General features: G+C 56.8%; 7 protein-coding genes across 7 annotated transcripts; 3 read left to right on the top strand and 4 right to left on the bottom strand.

Moving 5' to 3' along the window:
• Positions 1-338: 338 nt before the first annotated feature.
• On the top strand, positions 339-3,801 carry N656DRAFT_702311 (uncharacterized protein; the record flags this gene model as incomplete). Its single annotated transcript, XM_064811010.1, has 4 exons — positions 339-1,108; positions 1,166-1,379; positions 1,431-2,830; positions 2,886-3,801. 4 exons carry the CDS (start codon positions 339-341, stop codon positions 3,799-3,801), a joined length of 3,300 nt encoding a protein of 1,099 aa, XP_064673409.1.
• Positions 3,802-4,763: 962 nt separating this feature from the next.
• Positions 4,764-6,314, top strand: N656DRAFT_775818 (NAD(P)-binding protein). The gene is made up of 4 exons (XM_064814510.1): positions 4,764-4,879; positions 4,979-4,999; positions 5,124-5,354; positions 5,420-6,314. Exons 1-4 carry the CDS (start codon positions 4,858-4,860, stop codon positions 6,181-6,183), a joined length of 1,038 nt encoding a protein of 345 aa, XP_064673408.1. The 5' UTR covers positions 4,764-4,857; the 3' UTR covers positions 6,184-6,314.
• On the bottom strand, positions 6,260-7,567 carry N656DRAFT_842645 (uncharacterized protein; the record flags this gene model as incomplete). Its single annotated transcript, XM_064819054.1, has 1 exon — positions 6,260-7,567. Exon 1 carries the CDS (start codon positions 7,445-7,447, stop codon positions 6,260-6,262), a length of 1,188 nt encoding a protein of 395 aa, XP_064673407.1. The 5' UTR covers positions 7,448-7,567.
• A 277-nt stretch (positions 7,568-7,844) lies between these two features.
• N656DRAFT_787443 (ATP-dependent metallopeptidase Hfl) lies at positions 7,845-10,638 on the top strand (the record flags this gene model as incomplete). The annotated part of the gene is made up of 4 exons (XM_064816606.1): positions 7,845-7,871; positions 7,955-8,615; positions 8,685-10,105; positions 10,159-10,638. The coding sequence occupies 4 exons, from the start codon at positions 7,845-7,847 to the stop codon at positions 10,636-10,638; spliced, it is 2,589 nt and encodes an 862-aa protein (XP_064673406.1).
• Positions 10,639-10,912: 274 nt separating this feature from the next.
• N656DRAFT_775815 (uncharacterized protein) lies at positions 10,913-12,440 on the bottom strand. Its single transcript, XM_064814509.1, has 2 exons — positions 12,034-12,440; positions 10,913-11,929 (listed from the first exon to the last, which is right to left on the bottom strand). The coding sequence occupies exons 1-2, from the start codon at positions 12,127-12,129 to the stop codon at positions 11,102-11,104; spliced, it is 924 nt and encodes a 307-aa protein (XP_064673405.1). The 5' UTR covers positions 12,130-12,440; the 3' UTR covers positions 10,913-11,101.
• Positions 12,441-12,814: 374 nt separating this feature from the next.
• N656DRAFT_403265 (uncharacterized protein) lies at positions 12,815-13,317 on the bottom strand. Its single transcript, XM_064809537.1, has one exon. The coding sequence runs from the start codon at positions 13,212-13,214 to the stop codon at positions 12,915-12,917; it is 300 nt and encodes a 99-aa protein (XP_064673404.1). The 5' UTR covers positions 13,215-13,317; the 3' UTR covers positions 12,815-12,914.
• A 293-nt stretch (positions 13,318-13,610) lies between these two features.
• On the bottom strand, positions 13,611-16,361 carry N656DRAFT_685897 (uncharacterized protein; the record flags this gene model as incomplete). The annotated part of the gene is made up of 1 exon (XM_064810616.1): positions 13,611-16,361. A coding segment is annotated over one exon (2,751 nt), but the record flags the coding sequence as incomplete, so codon positions are not given.
• Positions 16,362-16,374: the final 13 nt, after the last annotated feature.

Genomic DNA, 16,374 nt, shown 5'->3' with positions numbered 1-16,374 from the left:
TGCGGCTGGTGACAGCAGGGGCACGGCAGCCTGTAACTCGGGCCGCAGTGGGCTGATTACGTTAGGTTGCTGCATAACTTAGGCACATTGCCGCAGGCTCCAGTCGGATTAGCACACTGCAACCCCGCCATCATCCCGAAGCCTTCGGTGACCTTCTAAAAGCTTCAGGCGAGCTGTACTGCTGCACTGTCATCACGGTTTAGGTACACCTGTGCCTATCTCCGACGACCTTCCAAGCGGCCTTTTGGGTGCGGTCCGTTCCCTTCCTTCTCGATTTCTCCAGAACCATCTTCTCAGACAGTAGTATCCTTCAACTTTGCCTCTTGATCACCGAGAAGATGGATCCCAACGACCAGACGCCGGCGACGCCCGATGCACCAGACAAGGAGACGATGGAGCAGATTCGGCGACGGAGGCTGGCTAAGCTAGGTGGTCCTCCGGCTCCGGTACCGGCCGAGACAACATCTTCCTCCTCAGCCCCGAGCTCATCACAGCCTGCGAAGCCCGAAACCGAAAGGAGAGATGCTGGCGCCGAGCAGTCCTCGTCAATAGAGACCCGCCCCACCATCAACATCTCGCCGGCGCCCCCGGCACCCGCAGCAACCCCACAGAGCGTAGATAGCAGCGCATCAGGTATTACAGACATCACAGACACCCGAGCAAAGAGACGAGCATCAGAGATTGATGGGCCCGCAGCGACGGCACCGCCTCGGAAGCAAACACCGCTGCACCGCGAAGAGACGTTCGAGGAGTACACGGACCGGATCCTAGGCGCCATCTTCCGCGTGACGGTCGATCCGGACCGTACGACCGATAGCCATGGTCGCCAGTTTACCTTCTTGCCGAATCTCCACCAGGAGCTGCAGGACGAGGGGCTACCGCTCAGGCTGGATGCCAGCCGGCTGGAACAGATCATCATGGAGGCGGGGACCGAGTTCCAGCACGACCGGCCGCTGTTCGACTACCTTTTGGCTTGCTGGAAGAGGGTGGTCAAGACGCTTAAGATGCTCCGTGGCCCGGCACCCCAAAAAGAGGCGCTCCTGAAGGAGGCAAAGAGGTTGTGCTTTAGCAACTGCATCTTTGCGCTGACGATGCCTGAGCTGTTTGGGTATGGCGCTGGTCTTTTATATGAGGAAAGTTGTGTTTGCCCGCTGACCTGATCAAGGCGAGAACCTAATCCCTCGCACGACACCCTTGTGCCGTGGCTCCTGCGCGAGGTCGAGAGCGAGAATGGCTTGTGCATGGACTTCTACGTAGAGGCCGTGGCACGCCTGGACGAGGACGATACTATTGCTCCGCTATTTACTAAGGGGATGGTGGACATTAGCAGCAAGCTCTCGACGATGAGTATGAACGATGATTATAAGCCTTATGTCAATGTAGGTGGCAACCAGACGAGCTGGCCATCGTCCCTCTGCTGACATTGGTAGGCTCTTTTGACGTATTCGAGGTTCCCCCCTCTATTAAACGCCTTGGCACAGCACCCTTGCTTCCAGATGGCACAGTCGGCACCCGGGATTGAAAAGAACACCATCCTTGGGCCCTTTTTTAGGATATCACCCCTGCAACCAGAGGTGACTACGGTATACTTCTCCGGACCGAGGACAATGGACAAGGCCCGCATACAGACCTCCCAGAGCGCCCTCCAGATGACACTTGGAGCCCACCAAACGGATCTCAAGACCATCATAAATGCCTTTATCCGAGCAAGCCCTGAAACTCGGAACAGGGTGCTGGACTGGTTCGCATACATCATGAATGCCAATCACAAGAGGCGCGCTATTCAGGTGGACCCGAGAGAGGTCTCGTCAGACGGCTTCATGATGAACGTGACTGTCATTCTCGACTGCCTGTGCGAGCCCTTTATGGACAGCACATTCTCCAAAGTCGGTCGCATTGATATCAACTACTTCAGGAGGAATCCGAGGATAGACATTAAGGATGAGACAAAACTCAACGCAGATCAAGCGCAGTCAGATGCCTTCTACGCGACCAAGGTCGATGGCGAATCCAACTTCATCACTGAAGTCTTTTTCTTGACTCTTGCTGCACATCACTATGGCAGCGAAGCGGCGAACTCCAAGATGAAGAATCTCGACAGGGATATCAAGTACTACGAAAAGAACATTGCCATGATGGAGGCGGAGCGTCCAAAACTGGTTAATCGCCCAGACCAGCTGCGTATGCTGGATGCGGCGCTCAAGCGGCACACGACCGTCTTGGAAATGTCCATGGCCTTGAAGTTCTCTATTGAGGGGATTCTGCTGGAACAGAAGATGCAGAGCCGGTCTCTGCAGTTCATGCGTTATGTGACTGTCTGGCTGCTTCGGGTGGCCAGCCGGACAGAGTACACCCCCGACAAACCTCTTCGGCTTCCCCTGCAGTCCGACCAACCCGAGGCATTTAGGTGTCTGCCTGAGTACGCACTGCAGGACATTGTCGATAACTTCAAGTTCGTCTTCCGGTACATCCCACAGATTATTCTTTCGGCAGTCGGCGACGAGATGATTGCGTTGTGCATCACTTTCCTCGAATCTTCCGAGTACATCAAGAATCCGTACCTAAAGTCGTCTCTCGTTACGCTGCTTTCTCACGGGACATGGCCGACGTATCATCTTAAGAAAGGGGTACTCGGCGATCTCATGACCAACACCAAGTTCGCCAACGACTACCTTTTGCATGCTGTCATGAAGTTCTACATTGAGTGCGAGTCGACTGGCGCACACACTCAGTTTTACGACAAATTCAATATCCGATATGAGATCTTCCAGGTCATCAAATGTATCTGGACCAACGACGTATACCGGCAGCAGCTGGTTCAGTCGAGCAAGTAAGCGCTTTTCCACGCCCCGCCGTGTCGTTCTCTATCGTTCTAACCAGCATAGGACAAACCGATCCTTCTTCGTCCGCTTCGTCAACCTGCTCTTGAACGATGCCACTTATGTCCTTGACGAAGGCCTCAGCAAATTCCCCAAAATTCACGACTTGCAAGTTCGGCTTAGGGACCCCAACCTCTCGCAACAAGAACGCGAAAAGACCGAGGAAGATCTCAAGGCGGCTGAGGGACAAGCCACATCGTTCATGCAGCTTGCCAACGAGACGGTCAGCATGATGAAGCTCTTCACCACCACCATCAGCGAGTCCTTCACCATGCCCGAAATCGTCCAGCGGCTCGCCGGTATGCTCGACTACAACCTCGACATCCTTACAGGTCCCAAATCCAAAACCCTCAAGGTCGAGAACCCGGAGAAATACTTTTTCAATCCCAAAACCCTCTTGCCCGAGCTCGTCGACATCTACATCAACCTCGGCTCAAGCGATGCCTTCATCGAGGCCGTCGCCGCGGACGGCAGGTCCTACAAGGCCTCCATCATGTCCATGACGGCCTACATCCTGCGCAGCAAACACCTCAAGGACGAGAAGGACATCCTTGCGTGGGAGGCGCTGTCTGCCAAGTTTGAAGAGGCGAAAGAGAGGTTGGACCGTGCCGAGCTGGATTACGACGATGCCCCGCCCGAGTTTGAGGATCCCATCATGGGCATCCTCATGTCCGACCCCGTCATCCTCCCGTCAAAGCATGTTGTTGATCGGTCGACTATCACCCAGCACCTGCTGAGCGATCCCAAGGACCCTTACACGCGACAGCCTATGACTATTGATGATGTTGTCCCGGATGAGGATTTGAGAGGCCGTATTGAGGCGTGGAAGGCGGAAAGGAGGCAGATGGCGAAGGATAAGGATAAGGCTGCGGCCGGGGTTGGTGGGCAGCGGGTGGAGAGGATGGATACTACAGAAGGGTAGTAAGGCCTTTTTTTTCGGTAGGTTTGCGGTGGAGGATGGATCATTGCACAAGGGCGGATGGACATGGAGCAGTAAATGGATGGGAAGGGATGGGAAGGGAACTTTGATTGATTTGGTACCGGTAGTCATGATATAGAGCCTCTTTTTCGCGGGGGCGGGATACGGTAAAGCAAGAATGCTTTCTTTTGGCGCAGTCTTGCGCTTTGGGACCTGGGTCTGGGAGTTAAGACGGGTTAACACAGGACGGCGGCCCGTTTACTCCCTGACTCCTTTTCGATCTGATGATGTCTTGGTTTTTATCTATGTAATAGTTGATATGGGCGGGGGGCAGGGTTATTTGGTATGTCGCGCTCTGGTGTAAGAGGACACGCAAAGCAGGCTACCTACATACTTAGCAACTGCAATGATTACCCGCCTAATTGTTTTGCTGGTGTGTAGGTTGGATTGGGATGTGGGATTGGTTGCTGAGGGCAGCCTGCTTGAGATGTCTTCCAAAGCACAGAAAGTCTGTCTACAATCGTCCCGCCTCTGATGAAGGAGAATCTAGCACCCAAATCTGTTATTCCTGTTCAACAACCCACTGCCCTCTTAAATAATCGGTAAAGAAGGGCGAAAGTTGCGGCACGCCGCTTACACATCCCGTCATCACCGGGAAACCAGCCATTGGCTATCAGCTTGCTTCTAGAAAGCTTGCTTTGTAAGGCTACGCATGGTGTCGCACATCACGCTCGATAGACGGGAGGGTATAAGAGTCAGGAGAACGTGAAGCCGGGAAGCGCAGCCCGGAGATAACAACCCTCCGAGCGATCGATCACGTCACGTCAAGACGAAAGATGCATTGTGGATCCCGCCCAAGCATCCGCCCGCACCGCGGGGCTCCATTGCCGGGTGCAATACGAGCGGGGTTGCCGGTGGTATATAACCCGGGATCCATCCACTTAGCTGCGAAGGGGCATACTGTTGAGATGATTTCTGTGTTATAAAGCTCGGGACGTAGATTTCAGGCGTGACTCCCAAGCAACGTGCTGCAAGCAGACCGAAGAAGGACGAGCGAAAATGGCCAACGTTCTCTTGACAGGTGCGTCCCTTCGCAACCGGGGGTGAGATGCCGAGCTTTGCCCGGAAGATCTCGCTCCTCTATAGAAGTTGCGACGGAGAAAGCTGACGTGTATTACAGGAGGCTCCGGCTTCATTGCAGGTACGCAGACACCTTCGGGTGGATCTCACACCGGATTGACGACTTGCGCCAGCGCCGGCACCGGCACCGGCGTGGCCGGCAGAGTCTCCGAAGGGTGTCCGAGCCGATTACTGACAAATGCTAGCCCACATCCTCGAACAGCTCCTCGCCAAGGGCCACAAAGTGGTGACGACTGTCCGCTCCGAGGACAAGGCCGCCAAGATCCGCGAGGCATACCCTGCTCAAGCCGCCTCGGGCGACCTCACCGTTGCCATAGTTCCAGACATTGCGCAGCCTGACGCCTTTGACGAGGTGGTCAGGACACCTGGACTGGAAGTCGTCCTGCACACTGCCTCTCCTTTCCATTTCAAGTGGAGTGCGTCACCTCCTCTCCCTCATCATCTTGGCTCATGCTCACACAACCACTCCCCCCAAAAACAGAGGACCCCAAGAAAGAGCTAGTCGATCCCGCCGTAATCGGAACAACCTCCATCCTCCGCGCCATCGCTCGCTCAGCACCCTCCGTGCGGCGGGTCGTTGTCACGTCGTCCTTCGCCGCCATACTCGACGAGGCGCACATTTGGGACCCGTCAACCACCTACAGCGAATCCTCGTGGAACCCTGTTACTCTTGCCGACATTCACAACAGCCCTGCCACCGCCTACCGAGCAAGCAAGACACTTGCCGAGCGCGCGGCGTGGGAGTTTGTGAAGGATCCTGCCAACGGGGCCAAGTTTGACCTCGTCACCGTCAATCCGCCCATGGTGTTTGGGCCGGTGGTTCATTACCTCAGCAGCCTTGAGTCCATCAACACCAGCAACGAACGCTTCCTGGATTGTCTAAGAGGCAAATGGCGCGAGGAGATACCGTCGACGGGCCCGGCCATTATCTGGATTGATGTGAGAGACGTTGCCTTGGCGCACATCAAGGCCGGGTTGGAGATTCCCGAGGCCGGCGGGAAGAGGCTGTTTACCGTGAGCGGGCTGTTTAGCAACTCCGAGTTGGCTGCCGTCATAAGGAAGAATTTCCCAGAGTATGCGGAGCTGCTGCCGACGGCAGACACCAAAGGCGGCGAGCTCCCGCCCGAGGAGGGGAGGTTCCGGTATGACAACTCGGCGACGACAAAGTTGTTGGGGATTGACTGGATCGGGTTTGAGAAGAGCGTGGTTGACACCGTGAAGAGTTTGAAGAAGGCTGGGGCGTGAGGTCGTGACCGCATCGGCCCAGGGATAGCCATAAGACTCGTAGATAAAAATCGCCCAGCGCGTCTTCTTAGCGGCCTCAAGAGCCCTTCTCCAGCTCCCTGATTCTTTTCAATACCCCCTCCTTCCAATCGGCATACGCCTTCCTTTTCCTCTCACTCAGATAATCATACCGTTCCTGAAACATGGTATCCGGCAGCCTCGCCTGCCCCACCACCACCTCTTGCTCCTCGTCTTCCTCCTCCTGCCCCCCTTCCCCATCTTCCGCATCCATCTCCCTCATCACCAAATCATGCACTCCCATAACCCAATCCATATCAAACCACCCGTGCCGATTGCCCCTCAACGCGGCGGTATCAAACTCCTTGACCCCGACCCCGTCTTTCCACCCCTTCCACCCGTCCTCCTCCTCCCCCCCGCCTTCAACCTCAGGCAACTTAACATGCCCTCTCACCTGTGCAAGCGTCCCGGCCAGGTCCTTCCGAAACTTGACGTACACAGCCTGGTCCATCGCCCGCCCGGGCCATGTCACGCCGCGCCAGACGTACAGGTACACGGCGGCCAGCACGGGGACCAGGTTGGCCAGCACCCACGCGTCGTCAGTGAGCTTGCCCCGAGGCGTGATGATGGATTCCAATCCAGAGGCAACCACGGGGCCGATGTGTGCCGGCCCGAGACGGGCGGTTAGGAACCGGAGCGTGGGGCGGATCCACCGCGGAAGAGGGTCATGGGAGCGGCCATTCCTTGCTGCTGCTGCTGCCGCCGGCGATTTGTGTTTTGTTGGGGTGGTGCTGAATTGGGAGAGGGATGTGGCTTTGCTTGGGGTCGGTCGGGACTTGGACTTGTTCGCCAACGGGGACGGAGAGTCTTGTTGTTGCTGATGTCCCTGGCGGAGCTTGGAGCTGGGCGTTCGGACACGCCCGCTGCCGAGGGTGGTGGTAGTGGTTCCGCCTGGCGTCCTGCGGCTTGGGGTGGAAGCAGCGGTGGGCAGGATCTTCTCTAAATGACTGTAAAGTCGCTTATAGATGCGTGGTGGGATGGGCGGGCGCGGGTCGATTGGGGGTAAGTTGAGCGTCGTCTTGAGCCGCTCGCATGCCAAATGTGCGCAGGCATAAGGACGCGCAATTTCCTCCTCTGCTTTCAGCGTGCTTGCGCGGTGGCGGGATTGGGCAAGCAGCGAACTAGCCAGTTCTGTGAGGGGCTGCGGCAGAGCATCGTTGTGGGTTGGGAGGAGTGACAGGAGAGCCTGCTCGATTGAGCGGTTCATATTTTCCAAGTTATATTGGCGAGGATAAAGGCAAGGAATCCGATGCGATGCTGAATTTGGAAGATGGAATAGGTTCACTCAAAATTGTAGACTGTACAATTAGACTCCATCCTTTCATCCAACCTTTGTTCTCAGTGAGACGCGAAGGCGCGACCCAAGCAGTTAATTGAATACCGGTCCAACGCCAAGTCACGTGGGACGAAAGGGAAATTTCCAGGGTGGCCCGGGTGGCCAGGTTGCCAAGGCCGGAGGCAAGCCTGTCAAGTCCGGGGTCCACTAATCAACTCAACCCCCCAACGAAACGCCGCCATCTCCTTGCATCATCTGCCTCTTGCAACTGCATCCCGCATTCCGTGATTTTCGGGGGTGCTGTTCCAGAGAGCGGGAACAAACAACGATGGCTTTCCACGCAAGTGGGCTGCCGGTAAGTTACTTTGCCCTTTCTGTCATCTCAACAAATCAGGTCGATCTTGCATGTTGACCCGTGTCTGACATGCGCCTCCGCAGAGCATCGCAGCAGCGACCTCGGACCTCTGGCCATCTATCGCGAACACTCTGACGATTCCCTGGAGAGGCTTAACATCTGTCTCTCCAGCTGCGCCAGTTTCCAAGTCCCGACCAAGCCATGCTGTAGCCGCACGCCGCACCCAGCCGCCGACATCGTTCAACCCGAGCACAACCGACCAAGTCTCCCATCGTGCCGAGTCGGATGTGGCGAGGAGAACAAGCACCGAGCTTCCAGACTTTCTGTGCGACGCAGTGCTGCCACAGCATTCTCTTGGCCGCGGCCTGGAAAGAGCTTCACCCATCAACATCTTCACGGAAGTTTCCAACATGTCCTCTCGGTCCCTCGCCATGGCGAATCCCCTCATCCGCCGCTCCTACGCGACCCTCATGACTCGTCCCCTGACTGCGTTTCCCGGTTTTCGCTCCATGAGCACATACCAGCCAAGCCGCATGCAACGGTATACGTGGATCAAGATTCAAAACCCCTCTCGGATCATTCAAACCCGGAACTTCGGCATGGATAGCGTATCCCGCGATCTTTTGGCCAACCGTGAGGCTGCTGCCAACCGGAATCCCAACAGTGCCACGGCTCAAAATTCTTTCTACCAGCTTCTTCTCAAGGCGAAAATGCCGGCGATTGTCGTCGAACGGTATCAGTCTGGTACGCTCAGCTTCATCTTGTAACACTCCGTTTCTCCCGACTCTAATGTGCTAACGCTTCCGCCTGCAGGACGGTTTGCCACTAACGAAGCTTGCGATGATGCTTACCGCAGAGCCCTGGCCATGATCAACGGTACGACAGGCGTTACCGCCGACTCGGCTCCCCACCCTTCTGGCCTCAGCCCGACGGGACTGCAGGCAGTTGGACAGGCTGTCGCCGCCCATCATTCCGGTGGCAATATGGCGTTCTCGAACGGAGGAGGTACCGGCTCCAAGAACGGCCCCCTTCACGTTATCGTCGACGAGACATTCGGTACTGCAGCTCTCCGGTGGATCAAGTTTCTTCTCTGGTTCGGTCTCTGCGCCTATCTCAGCTTGGCTATTGTGACTATGGTTGTTGAAGGAATGACTACCTTCAAACGGCCGGGCGCCAAGGATCCTAACGAAGCCAAACCCGAAAATCAAAAGGCCCGGTTTAGCGACGTGCACGGCTGCGACGAAGCCAAGGAGGAGCTTCAGGAGCTGGTTGACTTCCTCCGGAATCCGGAGAAGTTCAGCACGCTGGGTGGCAAGCTCCCCAAGGGCGTCCTCCTCGTTGGTCCCCCAGGCACTGGTAAGACCCTGTTGGCTCGCGCTGTTGCGGGAGAGGCTGGTGTACCCTTCTTCTTCATGTCTGGTAGCGAGTTCGACGAGATTTATGTTGGCGTCGGTGCCAAGCGCGTCCGGGAATTGTTCAACGCGGCAAAAGCCAAGGCTCCCTCGATCGTCTTCATCGACGAGCTCGACGCAATCGGCGGCAGGCGCAACTCGCGTGACGCCACCTATGTTCGCCAGACTCTGAACCAGCTGCTTACCGAGATGGATGGTTTCTCTCAGAACAGCGGCGTCATCGTTCTGGCTGCTACCAACTTCCCGGCATCGCTCGACAAGGCACTCACGCGTCCCGGCCGTTTCGACCGACATGTTGTTGTTTCTCTGCCTGATATTCGCGGTCGCATTGCCATCCTCAAGCACCACGCCAAGAAGATCAAGATGGGCGATGACGTCGACATTGAGGCCATCGCCGCCCGCACTCCCGGTCTTTCCGGCGCCGAGCTGGAGAATATTGTCAACCAGGCCGCAGTCCGCGCCAGCAAGCTCAAGGCCAAGTCGGTTTTACAGACGCACTTTGAATGGGCCAAAGACAAGGTCATCATGGGTGCCGAGAAGAGGAGTATGGTCATAACGCCCAAGGAGAAGGAGATGACGGCTTACCACGAAGCCGGCCACGCCCTGGTTGCTTACTTCTCTGGTGACCAGTCAGGTTCGCTCTACAAAGTGACTATCCTTCCGCGTGGCCAAAGTCTTGGCCACACGGCCTACCTCCCGGAGATGGACAAGTATTCCTACACCATCAGGGACTACCTGGGCATGATTGACCGCGCCATGGGCGGCAAGGTCGCCGAGGAGATCGTCTATGGTCATGAGCTTGTGACGAGCGGCGTCAGTGCTGTACGTTGATCCTCTCACCCCCCTTAATGAATGCACAAACTAACTGATGATAGGATCTCGACTCGGCTACCCGTACCGCCTGGCAGATGGTAGCTCAGCTCGGCATGTCCGAGCGCCTTGGGCCTGTCGAATATCTCACGAAATACAACCAGTTGAGCTCCGAAACACGTGCCATGGTTGAATCCGAGGTCAAGAGGGTGCTCGACGAGTCGTATGAGCGCGCCCGCAAGCTGCTTTTGTCCAAGAGGAAGGAGCTTGATCTCCTGGCCAAGGCCCTGGTAGATTACGAGACGCTTGACCGCTTCGAGGTGGAGAAGGTCCTGCGCGGTGAGAAGCTGGATCGTATCGCCGTCCCTCCTGGGCCGATATCCGTGCCCAAGCCGGTCCAGTCGATCGAGCCCGGCATCCCGATACGACCCTTGTCTGGCGACGGTGCTGGCGCGGGCAGCGAGGGTACAGGCGCAGGGCGTCCCCCACCACCCGCACCGCCACCGCCAGCTCCCAAAGAGCTACCTGGGCCGAATGCGGCTTAGGGGTAGGGTGCTGAGAGGGGAATGGAATCGCCGAGGTGATTTCCCTGACAACACAGGGTGGATTGTTTTGCTGAGATCGGCCTGACACCAGCTGGGGAGCTTCCCCGGGAGATTGGAGTACGATAGATAACCTGGCGGGCGGCATGGGCGGCGTTGATTGTTTCATCATTACTCGAGGCGACTGTATGCCTCTATAGCGGGGTGAGATTTCTTTTGTTTGCGTGCTGAAAATGATGGGTTTGCGTTGTTTGAGTATAGCAATCCATGAGAATCTCTGCTTGCCTGTTGTAGTATAAGTGTGCGAGGTGGGCGGGACTAGAAGTAAATATGAAACGAATTCAGCTTGTCTTGCAGCAATTATGTCGGTGTCAGCAATATTAAAACTGGTACTTGAACCTATGACAGCCCACCATTCCTCAACCTCATCATTACTTCCCATCCCCTGACCCCATCCTTTCAGAACTCAGATAACGCCCGGAATAACAGCCCATCGTCCCTTGATCCTCTCCTCCCCAAACTTCTCGGCATACCACTGCCTCCCCTTAACCGCCCGGGGCAGCATAGCCGCAATCTCATTCAACAAGAAGCACCTCGCCGGCACGCACCCCCACCCAGCCGCCATCCAGAACCCGAACCACTCAACCCACTCAACAAAGTAATGCGGGTACAGCACCACCTTGAACAGCCCCGCCTCTGGAATCTCATAATGCTTCTCCACACTCCCTCCCTCCTTCACCTTCCCATCCTTGACATCCTTCGCCTGCTTCCTCGCCTGGCGCCTTCTTATCTCCCGCAGCTCATCATCATGGTAGTAATTCGCTGCCAACCCGACATAAAACAGCCCAATCCCCGCCACAAACTGCCACGTCGGGGAGGTCACGGCCCAGTCGTTCGCCGTCGTGGGGCCGTACCCGCCCAGCCAGGAACCAAGACACAGACCGTTGATGACCTGGAAACAGATGGCGGAGGCCCAGATGAGGATGTGCAGGGGGGACATGGACGGTTGGAGGAAGGGGAAGAGCAGGGCCCGGTAGGTGTAGTGCAGCACGAAGAGGGTCGCGAGGACTTTGTTTTGCCAGGGGAGGTCGATGTCGATGTCGACGGATGAGGGGGTTAAGGAGGAGGAGGAGGAGAGGGCTTGGGAGGGGAGGGTGCGGAGGGTGTAGAGCAGGGTTAAAAAGCCCGGGGCTTCCATTGTGAGCCACCCGATTCGGCCGGGCAGGTTGAATCGGGAGGTCACGGAGGTTTTGCCCATGCCGTACCAGGATATAAACCATTGGAGGGAGGCCCACTGGTCACCGGGTGAGTGAGTGAATATGTTAGGGATTTGTGTCCATGATGTTCGTGGGTGAATGTGGTATGCAGAGTCAAGGAGGAGGGGGAGGGAGGACTTACAGCGGGGAACCATTTCCATAGCGAGAGGACGAATTCGTAGTTCTCGCGGGTCGGCGGATACCAGTTGTTGACGAGGCCTACTGTGGAGGTGGCCATGGCGGTTGATGATGGGGTTTGAGTGACTACCTTGTGTTGCACGTTGCTGGAAGCCCGGGGTGTGTAGCTGTCAAATTGTGGATGTATAATGTATAGACCGACTACGAGCAATGAAAGTTGTAGTGGTGATGCCGCGGTGACGCTTAGCGTCGTGCGATACTCTAAGTGTCCTCAGTCAAGGGAGAGCGAAGGAAACAGAAAAGAAAGTGAAAGGAAAGCGGGAATTCTTCTACTAATTAAATTCATTCGCTACCTTCCTGCGAGTCCTGCCGTTGCTGCTGTAACCTTAACGGTAACTGCTCAGATCAAAAATGCCCACACTCATTTGATCGAGAGCGAATGATGTCAAGAAATGATCCCGCAGACGGCTCACCTAATTTGATCCCCGGTGCGGGTTGCAGGGGGGGGGAAGCTGTGTGACAACCAACCGCCGCCGCCCCGCAGCTTGGCGAGTCGACGACGAAGTTCCGAGTTGTGGAAAGCATTTGATGAAAACAATTCCGTAAAGTTCATCTTTAAGCAGACTTGAACACCTAACTTCAAAGCCATCTGGATGGGGATGGCCATACAATGACTTGTCCCTCATTGTCACCGTAGAACAGGAGCAAATAGAGGACACAAGATACAGTACAGATCTTAATTCTACCGCTGCTTTGGCTTCAACCAGCAGTCGGTATCAGGACCACTCATTCATTTATCTAGCCGTCAACCCTCACGGGAATTCCAACGTCTTGTCTGTTTTTCACCTCCCTTACTGTGTAGACTTTAGAAAACCCCAACCACGATCATGACCGAGAAGGTAGATTCCCACAACCCAAATAAGCCCAAGCCCAAACCCAAGCACCATCCACCCAATGCGCCCTTGTTACCCACCCGTAACACCCGCAGCTAGGCACGCAAAGGCCCCAACTAGAAATACACTTCAAACGAACCAACTCACGACAGTTAAATGATATCCCAAGGCCTGCACAACATGTGTCCGGCGACGCAACCCCAGCAGTAACAGCCTTTCCCTCCGCCCCTACCCAAGACGCGCCAGTGTAGAGGACTCTGCGCTTGCTCATGAGGTAGAGCACCAGGTACATGTATCCTGTCTGTGGCCTCCGCCGCCTTGACCTCGTCGGCGTGGACAGTTAAATGATATCCCAAGACCTGCTGTGCAAATCCTAACCTGAACCCAAACCCAACCCAACCAATGGCTTGTTTGCCCGCTCGCTGACTGCTTATGCTGAACTTCCACCTCCCAAACTTTGAACCCACCCCCAATCCCCCTTAAGCAAATACCATCCCAATCACATAACCACACACTCCCTATCCCTCCCCCCACCACCTCCACCCCCCGCTCCCGCCCCAGCAGGTGGCACCGCCGCGTGCGCCGGCCCGGGGGCAGGGGGCGGTGGCACGCCCCTCCTCAGTCCCGCGGGCCGGCCACCACCACCACCACCACCAGTAGAACCACCAGTGGTAGTCCTGCCTCTGCCCGAGCGCGGCGACAGCGGGCTGCTAGCCGGGTGATTTGGGTGTCCGACGGGGGGCACATACGGGTTCTGGCGGGCGGCCTGCTCGTAGCTAGGCGGGGCGTCGTCAAGGCCCTCCTCTGCGGGCCGTGTTGTGCGCGGTGGGGGCAGAAGGGAGCGGACGGTTTGGGTAGTGGGGCGGGGACGCGATGATGATGCGGCGGGGTTGTTGGACCCGACCGAGGTGGATGACGCGTTGGTGCCGCCGGGGCGGGCGGCAGTGCTTCCTGACGTGCGACGGCCCGTGGCCGTGGCTGAAGTGCCAGTGGAGGATGAGCCGAGGGAGGTGGTGCTTTGCGAAGCGACACGGGTGTGGTTGCTAGCGGCGGCGGCGCCGGCGGGGTTGCGGGCCTGCTGCTCGATGAAGCGCTCTGACAGAAGGCTCTCCCTCCGACGACGCTCCTGCTCCGCACGGGCGCGCGCGTCTTCTTCCTCTTGGAGCTGCAAGGCCAGGGCGAGATCGCGGTCTTCTTGTTCGTGGGCCGGTGAGAGGAGAGGCTGGCTTGCGCTGCGTTGTCGAGTACTTTGATGAAGGCCAATGCGGTTCTCGCGACGGTTCTCGCGGCGATTCTGGACTGTGGTCCAGCCATCGTCCCTTGCCGCTTCGTCCTCCCAGTTGCCCGACATTCTCCTCCGGGATGGCCCCGGCTGCTCGTGCGAAGCGCCGCCAACAACTCGAAAGTCGCCAGAGTAGAACTCTGTGCTCTCACCATTGACATCAACGAGGGACTCCCACACAATCTCGGCGTGGCCGGCATATCCTGCATCGGTAACGAGGGTAAACAGTTCGAGCGTTTGGGGATGTCGGTAAAGGGTGGAGAAATGATCGTTGCGGAAGAGGATGGCGACCGAGCCGGGCTTCATTGAAGTCTTGATGACGTCCAGTCCAAACTTGGTGAGCTGTGTCGCGGATATGCTGAGGAACGATTTGATAGTTAGGATGTCTTGATAGAGCTGCTGCTCCTCCTCGCTAAGACCGTCGCCGTGGGTGCTGCTCAGTTTTTCCTCCAGCTCCTCTTCGCGAAAGAGTAAATTTTGTGCATCTTCATACGAGGATGCCTGCCGCTGAAACGCTCCATACACTGCTTCATCCCTGGAAGGAAGCCATCCATGGATGAGCGGGATCGAAAAGGTTGAATAGAGGGCCATCTCCTTGGTATGTTCAAACGTCCCGGGAATCATGTCAATGCGATCGGCGGGGAGGTTGTTGGTGGCAGCTGTGCGCTTGAAAGCCGCAACGACCTCCGGGGCGGGCATGTAACGGGGGTTGACATTCATGCCCGTGTGTAGACCCTTAAGGAAGTTGTAAAGCTCCGTCACGTCCGGCAGCGGGACGTCAGGTTGTGCCCGTCTTTCTGACATGAGCTCGTCAAAAACGCCTTCTAGAAGCAGGCCAAGACTGACCTGCTCGCGCGTTCGGAGTGTTTCGACTAGCGCCGTGTTCGACTTGTCTGCCGGGGTAGTGAGGATGAGGGCATTGACAAGCGCAACTAGTGGACAGGGTCCATTCGCGTTTTGGACAAGAATTGGTGAGGTCCGTGGGTTCTTCGCCGCTGTCGCATCATGCCAGTTGATATTCTTGATTTGGTATGTCTCCGACTTGTCAACAGGGCGCGGGGGAAGTAGCGGCGCCTCTACCGACTTCCGTGGCGGTAGCTCGGGAAGTGCCTGCTCAGCGTTTGGTTGCTGTTCTGCAGCGGCCTTCGCAGTCTTGTCACTCCCGGCGTCGATGTCCTCCCATGGGCTCTGTTTCGAAGGAAGCTCGGATTGGGTATTTAGATCAATCAAGTTCCAATCGTCAAGGCCGGGGGCTCCCTTATCCGGCACTGGAGGGATTTGAGCTGGAGCCTTGCCTTTGCTGCCAGCCCCCAGATCGTCCCACGCATGTGAATCCCCCAGAGCCTCGCCATCAGCCGTTGTGACAAGCGGTGCAGTTACAGTTGGCTTCTGAGAGACATCTTCCCAGCCAGCGGATCCCTCATCCGATGGCATGGATAAGAGAGCCGGCGAGCTTGATCTTGGGTCCGGCACGGCCTGTGACGGTTGTGAAGGGCCCCATATATCCTCCCTGTTAGAATCTTGCCCTGGCAAGCTTGGAAGGGGTGGCGGTGCGACCACGTCTCTCTGATTGAGCCCCGGTTGCCAGGGATTCGTGCTTGAGTCGTTGATATTGAGCTGCGAGAAGGCGTCCACAGGGAGCGGCGGTATTGGAGGGTTGTTTACTGATGCCGCCGGTCTGCTCAGGTCTTCTCGACTCCCGTCTCTCGATGCGCTCAAGGACATCTTTCTCTTGAAAGGGTTTGTTTCTTGTTTGGCCGCCCCACTACCAGGCCGGAGAACAGTGGGTATCGGCGCACCGTCATGCGTAGTCTCCGTGTTCCGAGCATTGCCAGCTTCCTTCCTATGGCTGCTGCCAGGCCTCAGAACTGACGGGACCCGGCTCAAATCGTCATTTCCAGCCGGCGCAGATACGTTCTCAGCCCATACGCTACTCTCATCCCCAAACGAGAGATCTATAGGCCCACCAGGTCGAAGCGAGTCCGGGACATGGCTCGGCCCTGAAGAATTACTCGCCTGGCCGAGCTGGCGCTGGCTTGTCTCGTTTTCCCAGATCGTTTCATCCCCGGTGCCGGTTGGCACCCACCCGTCTCTTCCTTGTTGAGGAACAGCGGGGTCTAAGGCGGCGTGTTCTGGGAGCGGCTTTCGGGTCACCATTGCGCAGCTCCTA

This window comes from Canariomyces notabilis, assembly GCF_033297395.1.
Source record: "Canariomyces notabilis strain CBS 508.74 unplaced genomic scaffold N656scaffold_3, whole genome shotgun sequence".
Classification (NCBI taxonomy): domain Eukaryota; kingdom Fungi; phylum Ascomycota; class Sordariomycetes; order Sordariales; family Chaetomiaceae; genus Canariomyces; species Canariomyces notabilis.
This window is presented reverse-complemented; position numbering and strand designations above follow the sequence as displayed.